This window comes from Strigops habroptila, chromosome 11 (assembly GCF_004027225.2).
Source record: "Strigops habroptila isolate Jane chromosome 11, bStrHab1.2.pri, whole genome shotgun sequence".
In the NCBI taxonomy this organism is placed as follows: Eukaryota; Metazoa; Chordata; class Aves; order Psittaciformes; family Psittacidae; genus Strigops; species Strigops habroptila.
In genome coordinates, this window is record NC_046360.1 from 31,320,605 (window position 1) to 31,335,500 (window position 14,896).

The 14,896-nt window shown below is 45.0% G+C and overlaps 1 protein-coding gene across 1 annotated transcript in view; it reads right to left on the reverse strand.

Moving 5' to 3' along the window:
* The window catches only part of LOC115614839, a 58,464-nt gene extending 44,049 nt beyond the window's left edge, over positions 1 to 14,415 (reverse strand). Inside the window, exons 1-2 of the mRNA XM_030502225.1 lie at positions 14,222 to 14,415; positions 13,935 to 14,058 (exon numbers count right to left, since the gene is read on the reverse strand). Of these exons, the coding sequence (XP_030358085.1) occupies positions 13,935 to 14,058; positions 14,222 to 14,415 (318 nt within the window). The remainder of the gene's footprint in view (positions 1 to 13,934; positions 14,059 to 14,221) is intronic.
* Between the last annotated feature and the right edge of the window lie 481 nt (positions 14,416 to 14,896).

Consider the following 14,896-nt stretch of genomic DNA (forward strand, 5'->3'; position numbering starts at 1 on the left):
GAAGGCGTGGAGCCTCCTGCATACTCCATCTACTGCGCACTGTGATACAGGAGTGAAAACACCAGTTTATGTATGAGTTACGTAAAACTCAAAAAACCCCACAACAAACAAAACCCACACTTTTACTGTGAGGGTCATCAAAACTGGAAGAGGTCACCCAGAGAGGTTGCAGAGTCCCTGTCTTTGGAGATAATCAAAACCCAACGAGACGCGGCTCTAAGCAATCTACTCGACATGACAAGCAATGGAGCTGGATAAGATGATCTCCAGAGGCATCACCTCACTGACTCTGTGATTCTGTACAACCACTGGGAAAAACTTAAGACTGCTGCGAACAACCCCATTCCAAATTTTCAGAGCTGATCCACATGACATCTGATATTAAACTAACACTGTTGTGGTTGGCTTTGAGGACAACCTACCAAAAAAACCCCACCACCCCAAAAAATGACCATGTAAGCCAACGCTATCATCAGGGTATCAAAAACTAAATGGGCAGTTAAGTCTTTCGGAGGAAAAGAAGAAAAGAGAAAACCTGACTGATAGAGCTCTGCCTCTGTTAGACAGACCATACTGAAGTTCTGTTCATTCTGCATCTCACATTGAAAAGATTATGCATTTATCTTTCTAGTGGGATTTTTTACTTTTCCAAGTAGTATTTCAACAAAAGCAGAATAAATTAAAGTCACAGTGTCAGGCTCAAAAGTACATCAGATTTAGCAGCCTGTCATATGCTGAACACTCTTCTCCCAATCCAACAACGTATTCAAACCATGAGCTGAAACTTAAGCACAAATAGTCTTGAGCAGCACAGTTCATATGCTTATGGTTTCCTGGAGCACTCTCATGTTCATTACAGCCTTAGGGCTGCAACAAGTTTAAACCTGCCAGTACAAAACCCAATTGAATTATTTAGGATTCTGAAATAAAAAATACATGGAAGTGTTTTGCTGAATGAAGGTTTGATCAAGGGAGGTCTTTAAACATATGCTTAACTTCAGTTGGCATTTAAGTCTGATCTCTTTCAAAGAAGCCTCGGCATGAATGCTGGATGCTTTCCTTAGCTTGCAGCTCCCACTATGCCAAGGATTCAAAGTATAGTAGGGAAAAAAAAAGCAGCTTATGGCAGGCATTTGCTCAGGAAGAATGCTTATGGGAGACACTATATATCATTTTGATATTTCAATTACTTTTGCAACTTCAAGCAAGGCCAAGTTGTTTCTAAAATTCCAGGACATAAACCAGCACACAGGTAACTCCCTGAATTTTAACTCAGATTCTCATCTTCATCTAACAAGATGCCAGGAAACAGAAAAAAGCTTGTTACCAAAAACTTCGATGAAATTCAGTTAAATTCTCCAGATGGTTTTCATTCCACAGAAAATACTAAACCAGCAGTTTGCAGGGCATAGCTTTTTCTAAATACACAAAATAAAAAGAAAACAATACACAAGTGGAAAGTGCAAATGCTGAGCCTGTTATATTTTTGTTCCAGCAGAAATGCAATGCAATCCATACAATCTTGCAGTTCTAGAGCACCCATCTTTCTGCTGCCAGGGTGCTCTGCAACCATAAGTGCCACCAAATAAAGCACACGCAGTTCCTAGTGCAACGGCTTATTTTTACCTATGCTACATGCAGAAAGGAGGAACTGCATTTCCATAGCCCCCATTCCCTATGGCACTACAAGAAGCCAAACAGCACCTACTGAGCGACCTATGTACTTTGGATGCCTGCAAGCAGCCAAATTTAGCATTTCTCCAAAGCACAGCCTGATCTTGTAGCTCTTAAATACAAGGAAAACTGTCTTAGATTAAATAGTGATTATAGAATTGGAATATCAAGAGCTGTGAAAGTCCTTGCCACAAAATAGAAACCCACTGAAAAGAGACGAGGAGGACAGATATTGCAATTTTCTGAACTGTGCTATTTAATAAACCTCAATGGAAATGTATTAAATTACAGATGGGAAACACGCATCAGATAATTGTATGGCAACATTCAAATCCACCACCAGCAGAATTAGAAAACTGATCAGAAAGATCAGCGAGAGATGAGCTACAGAAAAACCTCTCTGCAGTTACAGATGGATATTCATCCCTTTTACACGGCATCTCACTAACACGTTTCATAGCAACGGGGCAGGAGTTATCAGATAGCAGGGGATGAGACTGGTAACCATACAAACCAGTCCCGTCCTCCAGCTCATAGCACATCTCAAAAACAATAGGAGAAAACAGGCAAGTGAGCAAACCCAGTACTTAACCAAGAAGGAGCTGCAAGAACTTACTAAAGAACAACTACTTTAGATCATTAATATGTGTTTTCCTGCAGTACTGCTAGTTTTCTACATCAGCCAGCTAGGATGGCAGACCAGAGCACCACCGCAATCTGCTGAACATTGCACCATAATGACAGTACATTGATGCTCCCACAGTCCTCTGGGAGAGCAGGACCTGTCCTCTTCCATGTGTCTCTTGTGCCTACCTAAAACAGCTTCAACATCCAGGCTGCCCAAGAGAAGCTCTGAGTATGAAAACAGCGGGATTACCAGCTGAGACTGCAGTCACCATTAGAAAGAGGTGCTCCAGGTCATGGCTCACCGCAAGAGCCACCTTTTCTCACCAGCCTCTTTTCATTGCACTGGTACACAGGGGACGCTTGGCACGGCAGAACAGCGTTCAGGAACAAAGTATCATTGGACCTGTTCCTCTGCAGGTCTATTTATAGTCTCAAGTGGAACTCAAAAGGCCAAATGGTCAACAGTTTCAAAGAACAAATCCCTACAAATCCCACCTGAGCCCTAAGAACACCCCTACCCAGATTGTGCAAGAGATCACTGCAGACCCAGAGGAGGGAAACTTTGTCCTATGGAGATCATGGTACCCCAGCACAAGTCTCACAAGCACCTTCGTTAGAAAGGCTAACTGAGGGATAATTAAGTATCTCCTCCACAACCGAGGACTTCTTTGGAAAGACGTTAATTACTGTCTACTCAGAGCGATCTCTCCCAGAAGGCAGGACGCTGCTGTAAAGGTAGGGTGGCCAATTCCTTTGGGAAACACCAACAAGTCTGCAAGGAAGACCCTTCCCAGCCCTGCAAATATGCAGCAGCAGCATTAGGCCCTTCCAGCCAGCCCTCTTTTCCTTACAGGGGTAGCTCCAACACCTTTGGCAGATCCATTTCATGCTTTTCATCACTTGACACGCTTGAGAAACGAAGTCCTTGCTGGCCTACAGCATCTTCAGAGCTAACAGCTCTTACAGCACAGCTTGCCACAGTAAATATCAAAAGCTGTATTAGCTGGCAGCCAAATTATCACCTGCAGAATAGTTTTGCAATTAGACTGAAACTGTAAATTGTGCAACAAGTTTGTGATAGAGACATAACCTCATTTCATCTCCTGCCTTACTCACTTTACTCCTTCCTAACTCACTTCTACAGATTCAAGCTTCTCTTGATGTACCAGGAATGATTTCACATTCCTAAAAATTTAAGTACTCTTCAGAAATAATGTATACTCATCTTCGCTCTTAATATTCAGCTTTGACCAACAGCTTCCTCACCAATATACACAACTCGGAGAGGCCCTTTGGCCATCAGAGAGCCCATTCCTTCCTTTGACTTCACTGACCGCCTGCAACCATTCAGGTATCTCTGGTTCCCATAACCCTAAAGACTTTTTCCCTTCATCCAACTGTCTGTGCCCCAGATATCACTGCTCATATTTCATGCAGGTCCCCATATGTCATGCTATGACCTCAACTACAGAGATTTGGACAATCATTTTTTAGAAGAAGGTGGAGCTGAAAATGATCTAATTTCTGAGCACATTTTCCTTGCCTCCTGGTAGAACTGTTCCACTTTGTGCAAATAACTACGTTCTGGAGTAGGGTGAGAACCATCACAGGCGAATGCTCACTCCCTTGCTTTACACCAAACTAGTCCTGCCCTTACCTGTTCAATGAAAACTGCACAAGGCAAAACAGACTAGCTTCTGCAAAACAGACACCTCAAAAACGCCCATCGTTTATTGGTTTGGGCAGTCCAAAGAGTGGTGGACTTTTTCCATCCTATGTTTTGAGTCACAGACAGGATGGGAACACAAAACCTGCGTGTCCTGAGTGGATAAGGCTGGGGTAGGGGGATGTGGTACTACCTGCTCTTCCTCATCTCCGTAAGAGCAGACCTGCCTCTGGTATGTCACTCCAAGAAAAACGTAGCAACAGCTCACCTAGACCAGACAACCAAATCTTCAAGGGACAGCGTTCAACACCAGCCTCCTACACCCTTCACTGCCTGACTCAGGCCATCCCTCACTCCACATGCCAGTTTTCACAAGCCTTCTTCAAAGCCACCTTTCCCCCATGTGTTCTGTACGGAACCTTCACACCTACCTCATGGCTGGGTTTGTTTTTTAATTCCACTAGGCAGCAGAACACATAAAACTGAGATGATGCAATGCTAAACCAAAGTTCCCCTTACGAATATAGCCCTAGGTGCCCAACAGGATGTGACAGGTGGACAGGCAGGCGAGCTGAGCAGGAGGATGAGGTCATGAAATGAGCAGTTGCACAGCATACTACTAATCTTAAATTCCAAACTCATTATGCACAAGCCTAACAAACAAAGGGGCAGCTTAACAGATTTACAATGTGCCTTCTCCGAGGGTGGAATAATTATTTATCAGATAGCAACATTCGTGTTACAACAGCAATAAATAAATAAATGATCCCAGCAACTCCTCTGAAGCATGCCTATGTCTTCACTAGATGGACTGACATGTGGGATGTGCCTTCAGCCTGGCTGGGCTTGGGTAGGATTGTAAATATTTGATTCAAACAAAATAAAGCTTGCTAGACTGAGCAGAAACCCAAACACAGGAGTTAATGGCATCCCAAGAGACCCACTGCAAGAGCCCCATGCCTCCCTGAACTCCTGACAGCTTCCAATGAACAGCCCATAAAAGTTTGTTTCCCTTTGCTCTTCTGTAAGATCATTCCCTCCTGCGTGTGTACAAACCTCTACCATTCTGACTTCATCCTCTCAGGTTGCAACTCTTACTTATTCAAGCTGAACACCACAAGCATTATAAAAAAGGTTTGTACCTCTGTATTCCTAGTTTGGCTTTACAGCTGCGTATTACCATGCAGGGACACATCCAGAAAAGGCATTTCCAAAGTCAGTCATATTTTATACAAACTCTCTCCTTCTTTATTTAGTAAAATCCAAAGAATCTCGAAATAGTAAATGTGCACAAAATGTGCTCAGCCAGGCTTTCCCACTCATATCTCAATAATCCTTTTCCACCTCTACAGTACTATTCCAACTTCCCCGTTTGAAGCTTCAGCAGCACAACCCCTCTCACCCATATTCCCCATCTCTTGCCATCTGACAGCTTCCAAAGCCTGCTCCCATCTTCTCACCCTGAAAGAGTTCCCAGCAGTTTTAGTTCTGTTCCAAGTTTCCTATCTAGCTAGCTGTTTCTCCTCCAGAAAGGATCACAGTAATTCCTATTTTCTGTATGTGTTTACATGTTACAACACGATGGCTGGCAGGAAGATTAATAACAATTATCATTCCTGTCTCCATTTTCTGAAGTATCCTTTATCTGAGGCATTCCAGTTGTTCCCAATTCTTCTTCATACTTTTCTGTGGCCTCCTGATCCCAACATCCCTGCTCTACTAGGTTTCTACCATTCATACAGCAATTTGTGTGGTCACAAACTGCAAAGACAAGAAACAGTGTCTCAGCATCCTAGGGTACACGCAAGCTTTGACAATACAGTATGTATTATTGGTATGACGCTTTAAGCACATTAAATGTGGCAAGCTTCCAGTGCCTAAATATCTCAACATCTTTTGATGGAAAGATGGAAGTTTTGGGTACCTGGAAAGATGTTGATCACCCAAAATACCAGTTTTCACAATGTAAAGTCCTTTTCTCCCAGAATTCATCACAAAAATTCTTTAATGTACCAGTAGGCCAAACCAGGCCACGTAATCCTCGCACACAGCCAAACAAAACTTGCCTTTGTAGGCTTGAAAAGACACAAACCTTCTTCCTACTCCCCACAACTTCCATGGTCTCTTCACAAGCAGTCTCATGAGATGATCTGAGAAGACCAGACCCCACAACAACCACAACGGCTTCAGGTGGGCTTATGCCCCTTTTTGTGTCAAAAGAGCAGCATGAACAGAGATACAACCTACCTGTGAAACAAGATCACTGGGTTTTTTGGAGCATTTGAGAAGGATGAATCCAATTCTTCCAAGAGACAGGAACTGCCGCATCGTCTCAAATGCAACTTCCCCTTAGCTGAAATGTCCCTATGAAATACTGACTGCAGGATTGATCTCCAGGCACCTTACACCATACCTGTGGCGTTCTAGAGTAAAAGGGTCTGAAAAAGAGGTGTTTGTTCTTGATGCTCATTTCTTCAAGTAACACACAATTCATGAACTCCACATCTGCGAATGTGTGTCTGCCTGCATTGCAAAGGAATAATCTTCATGGGAACTGATTTAAAAAAAAAGCTTGTTTACTGTTACAGGCTTTTAATTACAACATTAAAATACTAGCCCAAACCCTACATTAAACTTGCATTCTGTTTTACATAGCAGTATACGTAACAATCATCACAGCAAGCAGCTCTGTTGGCTCATGCTGGAAGAAGTAATTATATATCACAGCAACACATTTTTGCCCTTCAACCTGTCAGTCCAGTCCATGCAGCAGCTGTGAGCAGCAGGTCAGGGTTGGGGGGGAGCCTACGGAAGGTTTCTACAGTGGTTTTTCCACTAAGAAAAAAAAGCTATAAACCACCAGACCCTGGCTTGCATGCTTGGCAGAAAGCTGCTAACACAAACATTACAGCAGCCCTTACAGCAGCGATGTTACCAGAAAAAATGAGCTCGATCCAAAGGCACTATTAGTGGCTAAAGTATCAGCTAGTAGTTGTATTGCAAGCCTTCCTTATGAATTTTCACAGGTTTTGTACTTGTAGCAGTGCTACCGACACCATCCTCTTCCACTTGGATACTCCTGTGCTCTCTTTAAAACACTTACTCTCAGGTAAAGATCACAGACTTTGGTGACTAGGGCCTATGCAAGCCACAAGCTGAAATTCTAGCCAAAGACACTGGGACAGAGCCCTTTCAGAAGGCACCCCAAAACTGCTAGTGCCCCTCTACAGCAAACAGATCCTTGGCATGTCTTAACACTGAAAACTGCATGTAACTCCTGCTGGAGGACAGGCTGACCTGTCTCAGACTCTATTACAGTCTCTGGTTCCAGTAAACACTGAAATATTTCAATCTTGACACTGAAAGAGGCATTAGCTGTTTTACAGCTGTTGCAGATAAAGCAGTAGCATTGTTGTATTATGAATATGCAACAATATTCCTTTTCCTGTGCTGTTTTTCCCGGTATGAAATAAAGTGTAAAACCATATGCAAGCCAATAGTTGTACTGTTACTGTTTAGCTGCTGGGATTGTTAAAAAAGGTAAGTAAATAAAACAATCACAGTTCTAGTATGATATGATAGCGATGCAACGGTTAACTGTCCAGCACAATCTGCCATGCCATGCTGCTTAATCATGTTGTCTTTGTTCCAGCTAAAAAGACAGCGAATTTTACCAAACAAAAATGTTACAACCAATGTATTTCAAAAACTTCTTGAATCTAAAATAGAACAAGACAGACAATAATGGCCAAGAGCCTGACCAGCGTAATGGAAGTTGGACTCTCATTTTGCTCCCAACACTGAAACCAGCAGATCGTTCTCGCAAGACAATGAAGAGCCAGCACACAATTTCATTTTTTAGCTGAAAATTAAACAGAAAATTACTCCTTCTGTTTCATTTTCAAAGTCTTAAAGCATGTTGCTTTGGAAAGCAAACAGAAATAGGAGGACAGTATAGTAAATGTCAGAATAGGTTTCTCTTGTACCCTTATTTTTGCAGCTGCACTGATTTCTTCCCATTAAACCTTTCATCATAGAATGTGGTGAGTGGCTGGATTTGTTTATAAAATAACACATCTGCAAGTCTCTTCTGTTCTTATTTCCCAGTTTTCTTCTAGTACCTGACCAAATCGTAGAGAAGGAATTAGTCACGCTGCCTACCACCGTGCTGGGTAGGACCTCTGATACATCACCCTACGTGCTAAATAAAAACATACATGGCGCGGAATAAGCTCCACAATGACTTGTTAATGACAACTGGTAGGTTCACAGCAGCCCCAAACATTCTGGTCCAGAGGCTTGTGAAATTACCTCCACTGCACGCAGGGAAATGAGCAGTACCGGGGCACCCCCAGCCATCCATCAGCAGGGCTGCATCGGGTTATTTCCAGCCATTTAAAAGGCAGAAGAATGTATTGATTCAAATTATCACCTGCATTCTGTGTATCGATCATAGCCAGCTAGGGGAGCTTCCTGCTTGCCAGAAAGGTATATGGATTTATCTCATGCAGAGTGCATATGTACTTACACACAACTAACACAGTCAGCAGCCCAATAAATCAGAAGAAAATACATGTGCATGCTAAAAGGTGCACAGTCAGGGCAGTCAGCTCAGCCTCAAGGTACCTGTGCACTCTCTGGCCAGCTTGGCAGCTGAACAAAATCCTCCTGAGGAAAGCAGGCTGGGGAAGCAAAAAGGTGACGTTCAATAGTTCGTATCAAAGCAAATGCCTAACTGAATTTCATGGGCTATTTCTGTTTCCTTGCTAAATAGCAAAGGCCTACTGCAAATAACAGAGCGAGAGTTTCGCAGCAGAGAAAAGGTCAACAATGATCTCTTGCTGTGGAAAACGCTCTGTTACAGACAGGGAGCAGCACCAGCTCCCAGTATAAAGAAATATAAAGAAATACCACTTATTGTCTCCACATGTTTATACAACAGACACTCCAACTGCAGCCTTGCCTTTTCAGTCTGTTTTCAAAAATAAAGTAGTACAAAAAGATGTGGCGAGGGTTTCCTTCCCAGGGAAGCAAATTGGAGGTGCTGAATAAACATGGGATTATTGACTCACTCACAAAAATGTTACCGGAGAGATTTCAAAGAGACATACTTTTGGCTTAGCTCTACTCCCACTGACGTCGGTTAAGACTTTTACCATTGACTTCAGTCAGTGCAAGCCTACGTATCACTTTAAACTCTGCTATTATTACCTTTTAGTTTCAAGTATGTGATGTTCCTCTGTAACAGACGGAAAAATATTTCAGGAACTTTTTAAATCTGTTCCTCCAAGACACATTTTTATATTTTATTTTTTTTTTAAACACACTGAGACACGGTTTCTGGATGCAAGCACATGTGACCTGTTCTAAATAAAGGATATTTTCCACTTCTTGCACAACTGGAACAGATATAAGCAGTAGCTTGAGCAAACTGCATTGCAGAACCCAACCAGAATATAAAACACTTGAATAAGATCCATAAATAGCAGGAATACGAAAAGACTACCTCCGATACGGCACAAACTCAACGTTAAGCCTAATGTAATCAAGTTCAAATTCAATCACGCTGCAAAGTTCATTTACAAAATTAAATCTGATCATCTGCAGACTAAGACACTTTACAGAAAGTGCTCCCTGGCTCCAGAGTAAGTACATGTTTCAGAAATGTGTGCCTCAAGTGAAATTAATATTTCCTCAAACACTGTGTATTAAAAGGGATGTTTTAACTAAATCAAGACTTCAATGTTTAGCACAGCATCAGAAGAAGGGGAAAAAAGGAGGGGGGAAAAGTGCTTTATGGAAGATCCTAACTAGACAGATATGAGATATTAGCGGATATAAATAAAATACTGAAGGTTTACACATTAAAAAAAGCATTTTGACACCAGGAATTGAGAGAATTTTATAAAAGATCACTCCTTGAACAATGACAAACTCTACATCTCAATGCTATTGCTCATAAAGCAAGAATAAGCTTCCTAAAAAATCCAAAACCTATCATGCCACTTAAAAGCACTTCCTAATAATTTTTTCCACTAAAGATACTTCAGCAACTGCATCATTCAGGTGCTTTTTAACCAGTCTGAAAATACGCAAGCTGGGAAAGGGCAACGGAAAATAGCACAAATACCAGTAATTTACCTGCAGGTACATGGTTTTACTAAGAGCAAGGCACTAAATTACAACTGACAACAATTTGCTGGCTCTTCCTAGGTCATGCATCCATCCAAATGGACACACATTAGAGAAACAAAAAGCACAGTAAAACCACTGAATATACAATTTCTTCTCCGCATTTGGCACATGTGGGTTAGTTCAGATCACCCTGCACAAAGGCAGACTGTCAAGTCTTAACTACCAGGTACCAGTTTAATACCCAAAACATTGCTTTAGTAAGTCAAGTGATGAAAAGAATTTACATTAGCGATATGATGGATGTAACTTAAGCCTACAGCACCCTGCTGACCATGTGCAGACACGTCAGGATCTTTGTTTTCTTTTGGTAACAACTGATTATTTTCTTCAACTGATTGCCTGAAAATAAAACTCCATCAATTTCATCGTACACTGCTTGTACCAGGAAAGAAACCTTATTTACTTGTTCATTACACAAACACTTAAAATACTTAAGTGTATTTACTTACAAATTAAAGCCATTATCCTTCAGGAATATGGCAGGAGAGGAATGAAGGATGAATGTGAGGAAAAAAAATAAATCTCATTGTCTTACTGACTAGTCATAAAGTCCAGTTTCCTCCCACGGTGAAAAGTGATTCTGGAGAAACCAAAGCAACCAAAACATCTTCTCAGTTTTCAAAGACTTTCAACCACAGCAGATTCCAGAGAACCCTTAAGTGTAGCTAGGGCTTAGCACAAGAGGCTAACTTCTCATGAGCCTGAATGGTTTAGAAAATATGGTTGGAACTGATGTATCTCAGCCCTATGTATTCTCTCCATCCCTTGTGATTAAAGTTTTTTGCTGGGCTTACATTTTTCCTTGGCCTCTAGCACTCAGTTGTGGCTTGGCCTAAGTTAGTACAGTATTTACTGCAAAAAGCTTTTATTATTGGACCCCTTGTGGCTTTGGATTGCAGACTTGAATTATGAAATATGGATGGAGTAACTGTGAGGGCACACTGGAGAGCAGAAATCTTTAACTGAACGTAACACATTGGAAAACCAGCAACCTGGAAGGCAGCGAGTAGTAGAGTTTTACTGAGTGAAGGACAGCAGTATCAGCAGGGCTGAGCTAAACCAGGCAACAAAAAGTTTATTGTTGGTTCAGAGCACTGCCATTCTTATATATTTCTGAGCTGGGTGGCTTTTTCCAGGTATTCACAATTTCAGCTTCTGTGAGTAAGCCAAGGATGCTTCTCACCTCTCATGGTTAAAAAAGAACAGAGGAAGCCCTGAATGTTGCTAGGAAATCAGCAGTCCTCACCAGGGGAAAGCGCAGACTGCTACTTAGACTTGTCTCTTAACACCAGGTATTACCTCTATTTTGCCTGCTCCCCAGGCACCTTTCCAGAGCAAGGCTGCGGAGCAGACGGTAAGAAAGCAGTTCCCATGGCCACAGTCCCATCACTACACCACGCTAACCTGGTGTTACTCCACTGACTGCTGTGCAATTACTTCCAATTTACATCCACGAGAGAAAGCAGCACGGTGATGTTGAATACCCTTGATAATCATCAGTCAGACTGGTTTCAGGCCTGAGCAAAGCTGAAGGACTACAGAAGCCCTCTTAGATTACAATCTGCACATCATGAAGCAAACAGGTTTGTGAGCAACTTTTGCCTCCTGTTATCACCAAGTTTTATCAGCCTGGCTCCAGGGACAGGTTTATAAGGACCTGGCAGGGGCCTTCGGCTCCTTTGCTTCTTCATCTCCCACAAGACCAGGAAGACAACTGGGACTTTACCTCAAGGTAAGAGCTGTACGTGAGCTGGGCAGGCTCCACGCTGAGGTTAACATGTCATTTTACTATCTGCCAGAAAAACCATGGGTTGTTATTCTACCCTCAGGGCTCCCTCTTCTTGTATGCATGGGTATGTGTGGAGGGACACAAGGCAGACTGGGGCAAGCTGGTCACTTCTGCTACCCAACAAGCCCTCCTGGAAACATCAGAGCAGATGTTGGCCTGAGGAACACCAGAAAGCCAGGATGACCGACACCTTTAAACCCAAACAGTGGGCAGTGCTGGCTCTGTAGAAGTACCAGATAAGACCATACGGTGGCAATTCAGTCCAGGGAAGTTTGAAGTGACAACGCTTAAAAGATAAATACTCCAGTGCTTCATTACAGACTATCTTTATTCACTTTCCCCAAGAGAAGTGAATAACACAAGGATACATTTGGGTCCCAAAGCATCAAGTCACAGGAATTAATAGCAGTTGGAACATCTGTGCAAGGTCAACTGCAGACCTGCTATCTATGCTCCATACCCACACCAGCTGAAAGCATCAACAAACATAAAGGGACAACTCCTGCACACTAGTTAGAACCTGTAGCTGATGCAGCTACCTGACAACAATGCAGTTGACATGATCTACTCCACAACTGCTGTACCCTATTGGCAATGCAGGCACCGAACCCAAAGCCTCGTGGGTCTCCCAGCTGCCTCCATCACAGCTGGAACCCACCACTGCTGGTGAACGGATCTTCTCTATGCTGCCCTCTCTCCGCACATTAGCATGGCTCCCAGCTAATTACCTGGATAATGGCAACTTCCCTGCACAACGTTGGAGGGCAGAGGAGTTCTGGAAACACTGGTTAGCTTGGCTGGCCTATCAGGCTGTGAAAGGCTGCACATTACCATCACTACGCGCTCTGTTCCCCAGCAATACCACACGTTCAGCATGAGGCAGGGCTGCCCTGAAGAGAGGCCACAGGAGGTGGCCACAGATGTGACAGTGACAGAATTTTTAACATCTGGTAGTCAAAGACCTTCAATGTTTCTGAAACACTTGGAACACAAGCAAAAATTCATTTATTTACTTCGAAGTGTGTCCAACCAGTGGTACAATCTAAGCTCATTCTAGCACAAATGTTTTTAAATATTTACCTTCCCATTCATTTTTTGACTGCACTCACAGATGTACAGAAGAGCATTGTTCAAAACTAAAAACCATGAACATAAAGGCGGGCTAACGGCAGACTCGATTACAAACACGCTACGCCCGCAGCAATGACCTTACACGCAGGTGGGTACTGCCGAGGGGAGCGTTGCGATGAAATGGAGGGTTCGTTTCTGCCTGAGCACTTTGAATGAAAAACCAGAGGCGGGAAAAACACGCCACTGCTGACAAGGCAGGTGCTCAAGGTGCAGGAGACCGTTTGCTTTCTTCTTCCAGCACCAGGACGGAAAGCAGGCACCTTACACCCCGAAAGGGAGAGAAACACACACTGCCTCACTTCCCTTTACAGACCGTATCTACACGACGCAGCCGCTCCAGATAAGAATAAAGGGTTTATCACACAGCAAAAAACAACACTTTAGGAAGAAACCGACGTACCTCAGCAAAAGTTTCCAGCCCCCAAACGCCTGCACGCAACAAACCCGCTCTCAAAGTCAGAATAAACCACCCCAATCCACCTCACACGCCGTAAGACCTTGCAACAACTTTGCAGCGCCGCGCTGACCCCACCCGAGCGCCGCCGCACCTGCCGGGGGGCGGACGGGAACCCGCTCACCGGGGGCAGGTACAGCCGGTGCCTTGTCTCCCCCACCCCGGGCGGACCCCGCGGGCGGCTGGGGCTGCCCCGGCGAGGCCCCGCACGGCCAACAATGCCCTTTACATAACGCCGGCCCGGCCCGCCTCCCGCCCGACAACGCCGCTATTATGGCAGGAAGCACTAAATGGCCGCCCCTCAGCGCCGGGGCAGGGAGCGGGGCGGGGGGGGAAATCTCGGCGTTCACCGACGGCCCGCCGCGGCTCGGGGGCACGGCGTCCTCCGCCCGTCCCACCTGCTCTTGAGGGGCTGGCTCTTGAGCTCGTAGTAGGTCTTGGGCTCCTCGTGGAACTCCTCGCCCACCTCGAAGTCCGGCACGATCCCCGACTCCGCCTGCATCGTCGTCGTCGCCGCCGCCGCTGCGAGAGGGAGAGACGGGAGGTTACTGCCGCGCCGAGCACAGCCGAGCCGAGCCGCGCCGCGCCGCCCGCTCCCGCACACACACACAGCGCCGCCTCCCGCCCCGCCTGGGACTTGTAGTCCGCCCCGGGGCCGGCCCGGCTGCCTCCGCCCGCTGCGTACTACAACTCCCGCCGGGCCGCGCCGCGCCGGGCAAGGGAGGGGAGGGCCGGTGAAGGGAGGGCCGGGCCCGGCGCTGTCAGCCGGGAGCGCCCGGCCCAGCCGCCACCTGCGGCCCCCTCCCTTCCCTCAGCCGCCGCCCCGCTCCGGAGCGCTGACGTCAAGCGGCCCTTGACGGCATGCCTTATGTCACGCATGACGTCACGACTGCCCCCCCCCCCCCGCTGCACAGGGGTTGGGGTGTCTCCGTCCAGCGAGGGGGAGATGGAACCACAAAGGGCTTTTCATCACCCCATCGGAAGGGTCTGTCAAAGGGTCCCCTCAGCAGGTGTCCAGCAGCGTGTTCCTGCACAGCAGCACTCGGGAACTGGCCTTGGTTGGGAGCTCATGTCAAGCAGAGGAGGATCTACAGACAACAGGGAAGATCTACAGCCCATGCAGAGCGGCATGTTTGTGGCAGTTTATTTTGACTGTACTTCTCAGCGTGAGAATTTATAGCTCCAAGAGGCTTCCTTCAAAACTTTATGTGCCTTTATAAATAGGCAAAAGCTCATAAACATTGCAAAGAAAGGTGCAGTGAAACACTGGAGAGCCAGCTGGGTTTCAATGACTTGCAGCAGAAATGTTTTAATGCTGCCTCATGTTCCAGATTGGCTCCTGGCAGGATTAGGAAATACG